This window comes from Sceloporus occidentalis, unplaced genomic scaffold, assembly GCF_023333645.1.
Source record: "Sceloporus occidentalis isolate IW3139 unplaced genomic scaffold, rSceOcc1.0.p SCAF_4, whole genome shotgun sequence".
Lineage (NCBI taxonomy): Eukaryota > Metazoa > Chordata > Lepidosauria > Squamata > Phrynosomatidae > Sceloporus > Sceloporus occidentalis.
The window spans coordinates 145,589,489-145,603,897 of record NW_028316984.1 but is presented as its reverse complement, the minus strand read 5'-3'; the positions used below and the strand labels follow the sequence as shown (position 1 = coordinate 145,603,897).

Sequence of the window (14,409 nt, the reverse complement as noted above, 5' to 3'; positions counted from 1 at the left end):
AATGACTGTCATGCTGGGTCAGACCCAGTGCCTATCAGTCCTGCAGTCTGTGCCCATGGTGGCCAGCTAGATGCCCCAGTGGAAACCACAAAGGGAGTCATCTTTCCTGCATAGCAACCAGTATGTTGCACCTGGCACTGGAGGTATTATATGGCTATCATAACCAGTTAAACAGGGGTGCCCTTCCCCATGACACTTTCCAGATGGATGGACAGACGTGCATGAGATTTATTTCTTTTTCTTACTGCTATGTTGTCAGTTAAAACTTCTCCTGAGCTTTTAGCTCAGCCCTCCATGGATAATTTCTTAGCCCCTTGCCGCCTCTTGCTCTGTCTCTGCTTCACTGCTTTTTTTCTTGGGCATTTTGAAAGTCTCCACTTTTGCAAGATGCAGTAATTGCTGCTTGCTTTTGAATGCTGTAGTCTATTTTGTTCTAGTGTTTGTTATTGGGGGCTATTTCAGCCTATAATGTGCCCTGTTCTCTTCTCTGTTTGCCTCAGTGCATAGCTGTATGAAGGAAGCCACTTCAGTCTCTCCCACTGCTCCATGTTTAAATATTTGAAGGGATGTCATATTGAGGAGGGAGCAAGCTTGTTTTCTGCTGCTCCAGAGAATAGGAAATGGAGCAATGGGCTCCGCTTTAACTCTTTGTCTGGCTCTTGGTTAGTAGAGTATTACAGTATTATTATAATTATTACTATTATTTAAGTAGAAAATCCTCTTTCTTCTGTTATGAAATGTGATCCCAAATTAGAAAAGGATAGTGTAGTTCTTTGACAAGAGGACTCTCGCCTTGTAGATGAGTAGGAATGAATTGTTTCTCCTTAATCCTTACTTGGGAATGGGATCACAGAGTTGGAAGAGACCTCAATGGCCATCCAACTTCTGTATAAAAACCTCCAGAGAAGAAGACTCTGCCATACTCTGAGGTTGCGTATTTCACTGTGCACCAAGAAGTTCTTCCTAATATTCAGGAGCAATCTCTCTTTTTGTTCAAATCATCATTTTAGGTTCCTTTCTGATACGCATCCAAAGCTTATAAACGCTATCAAACACAAATATTAATGGCAACTGACTCATCATATTACTAGAAACGTCTCTAGTGTCATTGGCTTCCTTTTGGTGCCCTGAAACAATGGTAACTTGAATAGTTTTTGTCAAAGGATGTTCAGAATAGAGATACTGGCATCAGAAAGGGTATTTAACCACGGAATTCCATGACATTAGTCAGCCTTAGTGAAAGCTGTTCAGTATTAATACAAAGTCTTTAAATTTGGCTTTCCTCCATGTCCAGAAGGTTCACAAAGATGTTGGTGGATCACTTCCCAACTCAAGGTGTGCATGTCTTCTGTCTTCTATGTGACTATAAACAACCTCACTCCAGCCAATACAGTGTTTTCTTCTAGTCCAGCTGTAGGACTTCATTTGTTGCTTCCAGCCCTTTCTTTCACTTTCAGGTGCAACGACAACAATACCAACGCCATATTGGCTACAATACATTAATTGAGGCTGACTGTTCTGTAGGAAGTATGCCTCTTTTTTGAATGGTAGTTGGGTACACAACACAAACAGGACAACAACTTTATAAGTTATTAGGAGTATAGTGTCTCGATTGAGGGAAGTAATACTACCACTCTATTCTGCTTTTATTGGACCTCACTTGGAACACTGCATCATTTTGGGAACCACAGTTAAAGACTGATATTTACAAGTTGGAGTGTGTCCAGAGGAGAGAAACCAAAATAGTGAAAGGTCTGGAAACCATGTCCTATGAGGAGCAGCTTGGGGAGCTGGGTATGTTTAGCCTGGAGAAGAGCAGGTTAAGAGATTACATGTTTAGAAGGGATGCCATACTGAGGATGGAACAAGCTTGTTGGTTTTTTTCTGTTCTAGAGACTAGCACACAGAGCAATGCATTCAAATTATTGGAAGAGATTCCATCTAAACATTTTGAAGAACTTTCTGATGGTAAGAGTTATTTGGCAATGGAATGTGCTGCTTCAAAGTGAAGTGGTGTCTCCTTCATTGGAGGTTTTTTAACAAAGGCTGCATGGTCATATTTTGGGAGTGCTTTGATTGTCCTGCATAATAAGGGGTTGGACTGGGTGGCCCTTGTGGTCTCTTCAATTCTGTGTTTATAACTACTCTGTATCCAAGGGATCACAGAACTGACCTTTGCAAAAACGAGGGTTACAGTGTTAGGAAGTGATGGCACAAGGCAAGTGATAGTACCATGGGTATCACTGAAACATAGAGTTAGAAGCGACCACAAGAGCTGTCCAGTCCAACCCCTGCCATGCAGGAACTCTCAATCAAAGCATACCCAACAGATGGCCATCCAGCCTCTGTTTAACATGTCCCACTGTCGAACAGCCCTTACTGTCAGGATGTTCTTCCTAATGTTGAGGTGGAATCTCTTTTCCTGTAGCTTACATCCATTGTTCTGGGTCCTGTACTCTGCAGCAGCAAAAAAGAAGCTTGCTCTCTCCTCAATGACATGTTTTCAGTTACTTAAACAGGGCTTTCATATCACCTTTTAACCTTTTCTTCTCTAGGCTAAACATCCCCAGCTCCCTAATCGTTCCTCATAGGGCATGGTTTCCAGACCCTTCATCATTTTAGTCACCCTCCTCTGGACACACTCCAGTTTTTCAACATCCTTTTTGAATTGTGGTGCCCAGAACTGGACACAATATTGCAGATGGGGCCTGACCAAAGTAGAATACAGTGGCACTATTACTTCCCTTGATCTAGACACTATACTTCTATTGATACAGCCTAAATTTGCATTGGCCTTTTTAGCTGTCGCATTACACTGTTGACTCATGTTCAACTTGCGGTCTACTCCTAGATCCCTTTCACATGTAGTCTCGTTAAGCCAGGTGTCCCCTATCCTATATCTATGCATTTCATTTTTCTGCCCTAAGTTCAGTACCTTACATATGGAAACCTCCAGTCACTTAGCTAGGACTATGGGCACTGCAGCTTTTTTCGGGCTGTGTCCTCAAACAAGCTCTTTCACACCCCATGTGTTGATTTTGGAGGATAGTTTAGCCTCCAAGACTCAGACTTTGAGAGTGGCACTTCTTTAATAGTTTTCTATCAGAAATATCTGTTCTTGGTTTGGGTCTACCTTACTCTTAGTGGAGTATCTCTGAAGGATGCTGGTTAAGAAAAGCAGGCCTTCAGAAAGGAAATATTGTATTTTAAGGATCCATGATTTAGGGTAAAAGCTCTAAATGAAGGTCCAGTGACGTTTTGTATGCCTTACAACTGTTGGTGACAAACCTGGGTAAGATTCAGACACATGCAGATCTGAAAAATGACCTTGTTCTGATATAGGAGATAATGTATTTCAGAAGTCCTCAATTTTAGTAGCTCCACCATTGATGGAATCCTTGTGAATCAGCCCTGGCACAATGCTAGGAAATTGTGGGAACTGTGAAGACATTTCGCCTAATATTTGAGGATGTGTTTAGCAGGGAGGGATTAAAATGGTGTGCGTGCTCATGAGCGCCCACCTATTATAATGAATGGGCTTTGAATATATGCTAATTTCCATTTTCGTGTGGGGAGGGGAGAGTCCAGAATAGATTCAGGTTATATTTGTCAGCCCATTGCATACTCTTGATGAGAATGGTGAAAATCCCCATCCCTGCCCAACTGTTACTTGAATCTCAGTGGAAACAGATATTAGTACTAGTAAGTCCCCGGAAACAGTTACTTTGAAAACAGTGTTGTGCAAAATCATACACTTCTGGCTTTTTAAGGTAAACAAGAAAATTGATTTTGTTGGTTAGGAACTCTCTTCTTCATGCCTAAATCATTACAAGTGGAGTCTCTCTTATGTGATATTCTAAACTCCAAAATATTCTAAAAACCAAAACTTTTTTCATAGGTGCCTAAGATAGTGACATTCTGATGGTTCGGTGTACACAAACTGTGTTTCATGCACAAAATTATTAAATCTATTGTATAAAATACCTTTAGGCTATCTATATATGGTGTATATTAAACAGAAAAGAATTTTGTGTTTAGACTTGGCTCGCATTTCCAAGATATCTCATTTTGTATACATATCCAAATACAAGTATTCCAAAATCCAAAATAATCCAAAATCCTTCTTATCCCAAGCATTTTGGGAAAGGGAGATTCAACCTGTGCTTTCTGCAGTATTGATATTTGTTACAGTGTGTAAACCAGTCTTTAATGCAGAGGTGATCAGTTGAGTTGAAGAGCCGTTTTCAGGTTCTTTTGAAGTGTATGAGCCATGTGCGCACCATTTTCTGAAGCCAGAAGGATAGGAATGCTGACACAGCAATTTTCCATAAAATGGTATCCCCAAGAATCATGGTTCAACTGAAAATTGTTTTGTTTTCCCTGTTCAATATATATTCTACCTGAGGTTCACAGACCGCATAGGTCCCACTGCTGCTTAAACAATTAAGCTTTAAGTTAGTAGTCAGTGTACCCTTTTACAATGCTGATAACTCAACTTCAGTATTTAAAATTAAAAGAAATATTTATGATTTTATTATCAAGTGTGAAAACTGTGCAAGCTGTGACCCCAGGTTTCCCCAGCTCCTCTCAAATCCTTGAACATGCCTCCCCCCCCCCCATTTTATTGTATTTTTAAAACTGAATATTTCCCCAAAGATACCCAATGCTGCTCCTGGAGATTTCAGGAGCATGAGATTTGGGATACTCCTCTCCCCAGCAGACCTGAGCCTGAAAATTTTAACCAACTTTGCAGTCAAAAATGGCATGCAGCCTACCACAAAGAGAAAATAGTCTACTGTAGCTGCTCACCTCTGATGTAGGTAGTGACCTAGTCCTATTTAAGTGCTCACAAAAAGGGATGTTAAAAAAACACACTAGGAAAGGGGCTTGCTAGCCCTGCTCCTACCATAATTTATGTCTTGTGGTAAGTGAATTTGAAGAGGGCAGTGTCCTCTAGCTTTAAGCCCCTCCAAGTCAATGGAAATACTGTTTTTTCAGAGCTTCTCATACTTGAGGATTGTAGAGAAGCTAGCTTGCTCCCCTTCCTGCATAATAATTTAACTCTTTCTGTTAATGCTTGAAATATTTTGTAAATATTGTAAAGACTTTTTTTCTCCAAGCAGAACTAATATATAAGAACCAGAATAGCAGTATTCAAGAGTATTTGAAACAGAATCATAAAATTTTAGCATTGGAAGGGACCACCAGAGCCATGTCGTCCAACTCCTGGGCAGTATAGGAATCTGCAGCTAAAGCATTCCTGATGAATGGCCATCTCACCTCCATTTGAAAACCTCCCATTAAGGACAGTCTGCCACCTTCTGTAATAGTCCATTTCATCAAAAAGCTCTTACTGTCAGGTCTTTCTAATGTTTAGTTGAAATCTCATTTCTTGTGATTTGAATCCATTGGTTCAGTTACATTCCAGAATAGCAGAAAACACAATCATTTCACGTTCTGCATGTCAGACATAACCATATCACATCTCAGTCATCTCTTTTGAGATTATTGATACCAGATTTCCTCATCCATTCCCCATAGAACTTGTTTTTAGACTCCTTTAGCATCTTGGTTACCATTCTCTGCAACATGTTGATATCCTTCTTACAAGTTGACAGAGAGAAAAGTAGGACAGGGGGGAAGAAAATGAATGGACCAGTATTGGTCAGAAAACAATGCAATGCGCAGAAGATGCCATTACATGTTTGAAGGCTATTAGTTAGATTGCTCCACTGGAGTTGTATTATTTTCCTTCATTGCACATAGGAAGTACTCTGAAGAAATACAACTTTTCAGTGGTCTAATACTATATTTCCTGTTTTTTCCAGCCATGATTTACCTATTGGAAGCATGTAACAGCAGTTAAAGTATCTTTTTTTAATCTTTGTGGTTTGGGAGCAATTAGCTACTGTTCATAACTGTAGTTCAGGAGTAATAGTTATAATCATAGTTACCATTAATCAAGAAAGTAAAGAATTACACTGAGCTCTTCTCCGTGGGCTTGCCATCCACGGATTTGAGCTTCTGAGGGTGGCATGCCTTCTTGTTTTAAATGGATGTGCATGTACACAGCCATAGGAAAGAACGGGGCTTGAGGTCCTGCGTTTTTTGCTCTCCATGCAGGGGTCCAGAATGGATCCCCTGTGGATAAGAAGGTGCAACTGTATATGAGCCATTGAATCTAGAAGAGAGACATAGTATGAGATGTTCCCCATCACCAAACCAAGGTAAAGTAATGTGAATCCTGAAACAGGCCATTGGTGTGTGTGTGTGTGTGTGTCTTGGCTTATGACGACACTAAGGTAACCCTGTTGTGGAGTTTTCTTGGCAAGATTTGTGCAGAGGACAGTTGCCATTGCCTTCCCCTTGAGATTGAGAGCATGTGGCTTGCCTAAGGCCACCCAGCGGGATTCGTGGCCAAGCAGCAATTGAACTGTGGTCTCCAGAATTGTAGTTCCAACACTCAAACCTCTATGCCCCACTGGCTCTCTCCATTGACATTAACTTTGCCAGTCAATACCTCTTGGGAGCAAATTTAGTTAGGCGGGTTACAGACCGCCATTTAGGATGTGCTCTGCGTGTCCTAGGGTTAGGAAGGGGCGTGCTAGGGTTAGGAAGGGTTGCCCCTTCCTAACCGGCCCTGTTGCCAACACACGCGGAGCGCATCCTAAATGGCAGCGCCCATCCACATGGGCGCTGCCATTTTTACGTCGTGGACGCTGTGCGTCCAGACGTGGCGCAGCGGAAGTGATGCAGTGAGTGCGCACCTTGCGCCTCGCGGCGCCACTTCCAGGGGCCAAAAAGGAGCGCCATTTCGGCGCTCCTTTTTCACTGCGGCCTGAAGCCTCACGGTCTGGCCGCTGGGGCTTCCCGCCACAGCTAATGGCGGCGGCGGGAGAACGGCCGCTTGAGGGCGGTCTGTAACGCACCTAAGTGCTTATTTTTCAATGCAGGTTCTTTAGCATATTTACTGATTTATAGAAAGCAATCTGAGCGACTTCCTTGTTGTATAACTTCATTCACCAAAATGATCCTGTCAGGTTGACCTTGGGAGAATGAAAGAATTGATTTATTTTTTGCTTTCTTGGTTATCAGACAATAGTAGATATAGAAATCTGTAGTGGATCTCAGTAGGTGTTTTCCTCTTGAAGTCATGTATGTAAAGCCCTTACAGTACAGTGGACTCCTGTTATATGCTGGGGTTTGGTTCCAAGATCCCCCGTGGATAACAAAATCCATCGAGGCTCAAGTCCCATTAAATATAATGACATAGCAAAATGGTGTCCCTTATAAAAAATGGAAAATCAAAGTTTGATATTTGAAAATGATACTTTTTTTGAACATTTTCAAACCGTGAATACTTGAATCCATGTATAAAAAATTCATGTATAAGAAGGGTCGAATGCTTTTGAATGCTGAAGCCTATTTTGTTCTAGTGTTTGTTATTGGAGGATATTTCAGCCTATAATGTACCCTGTTTCTTGGGAACACTTATTCTAATCTGACAGGCAGTTTATGTTTTTCAGCAATTAGGCCCAGTAATATCATGTGCTGTACAAATGTGATACCTCGTTAGATAATATCTAAGGGCCCCATTCCTTTTGCAGTGTTTCCTGGTGTTTATTGTATATACTCATGTATAAGTCTAGAAATGTTAGTCAAAAAAATTGACCCCAAAACCCTGAGTCGATTTATCTACTGGTCAAAGTAAGTACTGTATTTAACTCTTATTTAAAATAAATGAATAAAAGGAACCATTTCCTGGTGAAAAGCAAGAGCGTAATCTGTCCTAGAAGCTCTGACACCCTCCCCCCAATCTATTCTCTCATCCATCCAGCCTTTAGGATGAGTGCAAACATATACCTGCTGGAATCTTGTAAGTTTATTTTGCATTATTTTCCTTTGCTTCATTCTTTTATCAGTGATACCCAAACTGTGGTTCTCCAAATGTTCTGAACTTCAACTCCCTGAACCCCCAGCCAGTTTGGCCAACAGCCAGGAATTCTGGGAGCTAAAGTCTAAGACATCTGGAGGACCAATGTTTGGGAATCATTGCTTTGTTACATGTCACTAAGTTTTATCTTCAACTTATTTACAGGTCATATCAAAATCACTAATTTTGGCCCCAAAACTTGCCCTTGACTTATACATGAGGTCGATTTATGCTTGAGTATATATGGTATATTAATTTTATATTGACTTTCTTGCATTAACTATAAATGAACTACAGCATTTTAAAATGTTTAATTAGAATAACCAGCATCAGATAAATAAATCCAATTTAATTCAGTCTATATTTTATTAATTACTTTTCTGTCCATTCTTAGTACTGTTAATTTCAGAGCTATTTGTGTGCATGTATTTTAACAATAGTGTTTTTTTATGTTCCGTTTATTAATCATAAACTCTTGAGTGTGTTAAATGAAAGACAGCTTAGAAACCTGCTGATGAATAAAGATCTATACAACTGAGTGAGTCACTTAATAACTGAATGCAAGAGAAGATATAGGAGGCTTTAAAGGCTTTCTGAAATACATTTTACATAGTTTTCTGGAAGCCAGTAAGGTCTGGCACCTGTGAACTTTACTGAGGAGGAAGTTGAAAGGAACATAGCCCTGCCTGTGCCTGCTGAATTTTGTAGTTATTTGTTTGTACAGTACACCATGCAGTGATATTGTCATTATCCTAAGGAAGAACCTGTTTGAAATATTGGTAGAGATGAGGTGGAAGAAGAAATAATGTAGTAGAAATTGTTTCTCTCATGGATGGAAGAGCCTGCTCATTTTTAACTTAACTCTATGCTTTTGCTTCCATCAGGAGCTCCTGTCATTGGCCAAACGGAAACGTGGTGACTCTGAGGAAAAGGAAACACCTGCTAGTAAACCAACAGCATCTTCAGATTCTGAGACCTCAGACAGTGATGTTGAGGTATGCTTTTTTACAAAAGTAGATTATATCAAGCAAGTGTATCGAACAAATTAATGGGATGATGGTATAAAACATTAATAATAACAGCAGCCATAATCATAACTACTGTATTAAGCATCTCTATACTCCCCTTCTTTCAAAGGCCTAGTACGCTTTGGTGTTGCATGGTTGTTTAAATATGAGTATCTAGATTTGGATGATAGCTTGTACTTGTCTAAAGGCAAGCACATTTATTACAATGGTAAGCCAATCTGCTCCAAAATGGTTTGCCCTTCAGATGTGTTGGACTACAAATCACTACTATCACAAGGGTCATGTTGGCTGGGAAAGATGGCATCACAGCTAGAGGGCACCATATTGGAAAAGAGTCACATAAACTTTTACAGAGTAAAATGCATGATATGTCATCTTAAATTGGCTGTGGTAATAGAGAAGGAAATGCCAGGTGATGATGGAAGTGAAATTAGCCAAACATACTGATTGATTTTCATTTCAGAAGTTTCATTCTGGGGTTGATTTTCATTTCAGAAGTTTCATTCTGGGGTATTCTGAAGTTTCTGTATTCAAGATAATTGTTTGTGTACTGCCTTTTGTCAAAGTTGGTTTCTAAATGGCTTGCAAAATCAAAATTAAAACAATAAAAACAGTTAACCACATAATGAAAGCAATTAGCAGAAAAAGAAGTCAGTCAGCAAGATTCTCTAAAAGCTTGTAAGAATAAAAAACCGGATTACCTGGGGCCTAAAAGAATACATTATTTGCCCCAGGTACATGTTACTGGGAAGCCTAATGTGTAATGCAGAATGTGGAAACATTACTTTTTGGGGTTTCTTGGCTAATAATGGGTAATGGCCATATGAAGATAATAACACTTCGATGCTGTCTCATAGATAGTGTGAGTTTTTCTTCGCAGTTTTATTGTAAGTATCTTTTAGCCATGGCAGTGTTGGTGTGAAAGTACACCTCCTTACATACATACTTGCATGCACGCCAAGAGATGCAACCACAAGGATAATTTTGAAGTTTTCCCTCTGTGTTTTGTTGCTTGCAGCTTCTCATGCCATCTGGAACTGATCTTTGATCAGCAGCAAAAAAGCCAACCTCATATCATAGTTTAAGAAGCTGGCTTCTTTTGACTAGCCATAATTTTAGATTAACCAAACTTTAGAGTTCAGATAACATACTAAACTGCAGTTAATTTAAAACACATTCTCACATTCATGCCAGAGGAAGCAAACGATTTGTTTCTTTGGGGAGAGTACACAAGTTCAGGGGAGACTAGGTTTGTTCTTATAATGCTAAACCACCATGTTTTACAAAGCAGTTTATAATTTTTGTTCAGTTAGTACAGTGCGCCTGCGTTACATGCGGCATTGAGCAAATGTTCAAAGCCGCGCACGGGGCGCAAAAGGCGGTGCATCTCATTTGGATGAATGGGGCGTGCGCCTGTCACGGGCGCGCCATTACGCTGCCACATGCATGAGCCTCCATTCACATGACTGGGACTTGAGCATGCATGGTATTTGGCTTACGCGGAGGAGTCCGGAATGGATCCTCCGTGTAAGCCAAGGGCACACTGTATAACATTGAAGGTATTCTTAACTTTAAAAACTGATATACTGCTGCTGTTGTTCGCTAATTCTTAAAACTGTGTGAAAGCAATTTGAATTTGAATTTGAAAGCAAGGTTTGACAAGGTTTCCCATGACATTCTTGCAAACAAGCTTGTAAAATGTGGGCTAGACAAAGTAACTGTTACATGGATTTGTAACTGGTTGACCGGCCAAACCCAAAAGGTGCTCAACAATGGCACCTTTTCATCCTGGAGAGAAGTGACCAGTGGGGTCCCACAGGGCTCTGTCCTGGGCCCAGTGTTATTCAACATCTTTATCAATGACCTGGATGACAGAATTGGGAGCATACTTATCAAATTTGCAGATGACACCAAATTAGGAGGAATAGCTAATACTCCAGAGGACAGGATCAACATTCAAAATGACCTGAATAGACTAGAAAGCTGGGCCAAAGCTAACAAAATGAAATTCAACACGGAGAAATGTAAGGTACTGCACTTAGGGCAGAAAAATAAAATGCACAGATATAGGATGGGGGACACCTGGCTGAATGAAACTACATGTGAAAGGGATTTGGGAGTCCAAGTAGACCATAAGTTGAACATGAGTCAACAGTGCGATGTGGCAGCTAAAAAGGCCAATGCAATTTTAGGCTGCATCAATAAAAGTATAGTGTCTAGATCACGAGAAGTAATAGTGCCACTGTATTCTGCTCTGGTCAGGCCCCACCTGGAATATTGTGTCCAGTTCTGGGCACCACAATTCAAAAAGGACATTGAGAAACTGGAGCGTGTCCAGAGGAGGGCGACTAAAATGGTGAAAGGTCTGGAAACCTTGCCCTATGAGGAACGATTCGGGGAGCTGGGGATGTTTAGCCTGGAGAAGAGAAGGTTAAGAGGTGATATGATAGCCCTGTTTAAATATTTGAAAGGATGTCATATTGAGGAGGGAGCAAGCTTGTTTTCTGCTGCTCCAGAGAACAGAACCCGGAACAATGGATGCAAGCTACAGGAAAAGATATTCCACCTCAACATTAGGAAAAACTTCCTGACAGTAGTGGAGTGTAGTGGAGTCTCCTTCCTTGGAGGTCTTTAAGCAGAGGTTGGATGGCCATCTGTCGGGAACGCTTTGATTTGGATTTCCTGCATGGCAGGGGGTTGGACTGGATGGCCCGTGCGGTTTCTTCCAACTCTATGATTCTATGAATTGTGAATAGTGGTCTTAGTCTTCCTAGAGGAACAGTCTTCCAAATATTAAATACAGTTTTTGGAGTATGGACAGAAGTTCTAACTTAACTGTCTATATCTTCTGAACAATAACTGTCAACTGTACAGCTTTGTTTTAAAAAAATATAAGGTAAATTGCAGATCTTCTCTAGTCCAGCCACTAAATGAAGTTGCATACTTGTTTTCTGTAACAGAAATCAGCATTGCCATCTGCACTTGTCTTGGTCCATCCTTTATCCCATCTGCCCTTTAAAATTAAAGTAATTAGGGTTTGAATTTGTGATTATGTACAGAGAGTGTTCAGCATTTCAATAAAAGATTGCCCTCATTCCTTTTATCCTACAGTGGACAGTTGGAGGTTCTAAAAACAAAAAGAAAGGGAAAGTTGGGAAAGCAGAGAAAAAAGGAGCCATGAAGAAACAGATGAACAAAGCAGCCTCATCAGGCAGCTCTGATAAAGAAAGCTCTGCAGAGAGTTCAGCACCTGAAGAAGGTAACAGAGAGGATGTGCTATGTAATAACCTCTTTTGGTTTGGTTTTTAAAAAGATTTTTAGTTAAAAATTAAGTATGTATATATAAAATACACTAAAATTAGCTGAAATTGATTTAAAAATCTGCATTCAGTATTGAGTTGAAATTCCTGATTATTAACAAATATTTTTTCTGCTCATACTTAATTATTATTAAATTTACATTTAATACATAAGGTCCTTAAATGTACTTAAAATGACTTCAGTATTGCTACTTCCAAGAATCCCTCAGCCAGCATGGCCAATGGTCATGTTGGCTAGGATATTCTGGGAATTTTAGTCTGTGAAACATAAAAAAACCCTTTACACAACCAACAGTTAGTAGTATGTGTATAAAAGCATGAGTCACTTTGACAGGAACATGTGACCATAGCATTCTCTTGTGAGAGATAGTGTGAGTGTAACAAAATGGGGATTATGTGTTCAATGGTAGAAATAATTCACTTATGAAAATTATGAATGAGAACTGGGAGATTACAACAAAAAGGGTTTGTTAAAGTGAGTTGGGCGCGTTACAGACAGGCATAAGGGACGTCCTCAGGATGTCCTAGTTTTAAAAAGGGGCGTCCCATCTTGACGCCCCCAAGCCTAATACATCCTGAGGACGTACAAGATGGCAGCGCCCCATCTACATGGGGGCTGCCATGATGGCGTCACAAACGCGCCGCCTCCAAACGAGGTGGTGTGGACGTGACGCCATCGCTCCACGCGAGGGCGCTTAATGCGTCCTTTGCGCAGAGCAGGAAAGAGCTCCGTTTCGGAGCTCCTTCCTGGTTTGCGTCGCTGAGCGCAGCCTTCAGACGGCTGCGCCAGCGACGCAGAGGAGAAAGGGGCCAAGCTGCTGCGGGGTGTCCTTGGGGCTTAAAGCCCCAAGGACACCCCTTTCCAGGCTGCAGGGAAGCGGCCTTTTGCCGCTTCCCCGCGGCCCAGAAAGTGGCGGATTGGGGCCTCAGCGGCTGCCGTTCTACCCACTGAGGCCCCGATACACCGGGGAAAGGGGCGGGTACAGGCTGCCGCTTTTTGGCGGTCTGTAACCCACCATAGACTTCCCAGCCACCTTTCTTTCTTCAGTCCAGTACTACGTAGACATGGACCCAACTAAATTTACCACTTTAAATTTATCAAGGGATAACAAAGGATCTAGTAGTATTTATTATAAATTCTTAGTGTAGTAAATAGAAACTTTGCCGTGTTTGTCTGGAATATCGGTATACAAAGAGATCTTGCAGAACCTTTGAGACTAACTGTGTGAAAGAAGTAGGATGAACTTTCATCTGAGGAAGTAGACCAAGTCTACAAAAGCTCATGCTACAACTTCTTTCACACGCTTAGTCTCAAACAGGGTGGATTTGATTTAAATCAATAATCAGACTCGATTTAATCATGTGATCCTCCCCCCCAAGGGCAGACTTCCTCACTGTAAGCTTAATACATATTTTACACAACTCAGAGTTACAGAAGACTCATTCTTGCTGGTGTAACAACCAAATGAAGGCTATTTCAATACTTTTGAGATTCATCTGCAGTTCCTTGGTTGCTCCAATATTGTGGGGTTCTTTCTGTTTTATTTCAGGTGAGGTTTCTGATTCTGAAAGCAACAGCTCTTGTTCCAGCTCAGATTCTGATTCATCTTCAGAAGATGAATTCACTGATGGTTATGGGGAGGACCTCATGGGTGATGAAGAAGACAGAGCTCGTCTAGAACAGATGACAGAAAAAGAGAGAGAACAGGAGTTGTTTAACCGGATAGAGAAGAGAGAAGTTCTAAAGAGAAGGTGAGGTTTTGATTAAAGCTTAATTTATTAAACGATTTCAGGGGACACAGCCTGTACTCCATGTCAGTTTTGCGAATGCAGCTGCTATCTTTCCTTTTGCCCCATGCCTGCTTTCCCTTGGAACTGGAAGAATATGAGCAAACTCGCTCCTTGTTAGCCTTTGATTTGGTTTCCCACCTCTACCTGCCATGTAAGATGTATCCAATAATTATTTTTCAGGGTGAACAAAGTTACCAGTGTGTGAGAATTTTGTGTTCCACTTCAGCTACTCCAGAGTGTGTTAGCAGACAAAATTACCTACTTGTGCCTGGCAAATACAGTCACCACTTCACATTTGTGTGGGTTAAAGGTGGAGGACCCCCAGAAAAGTGAAAAA

The 14,409-nt window shown here is 40.9% G+C and overlaps 1 protein-coding gene across 2 annotated transcripts in view; it reads left to right on the top strand.

Moving 5' to 3' along the window:
* The window catches only part of RTF1 (RTF1 homolog, Paf1/RNA polymerase II complex component), a 39,368-nt gene that overhangs the window by 1,025 nt on the left and 23,934 nt on the right, over positions 1 to 14,409 (top strand). For both annotated transcript variants that reach the window (XM_089521913.1, XM_089521912.1), the window contains exons 2-4: positions 8,818 to 8,928; positions 12,073 to 12,220; positions 13,832 to 14,033. In XM_089521913.1, the coding sequence (XP_089378039.1) occupies positions 8,818 to 8,928; positions 12,073 to 12,220; positions 13,832 to 14,033 (461 nt within the window). The remainder of the gene's footprint in view (positions 1 to 8,817; positions 8,929 to 12,072; positions 12,221 to 13,831; positions 14,034 to 14,409) is intronic.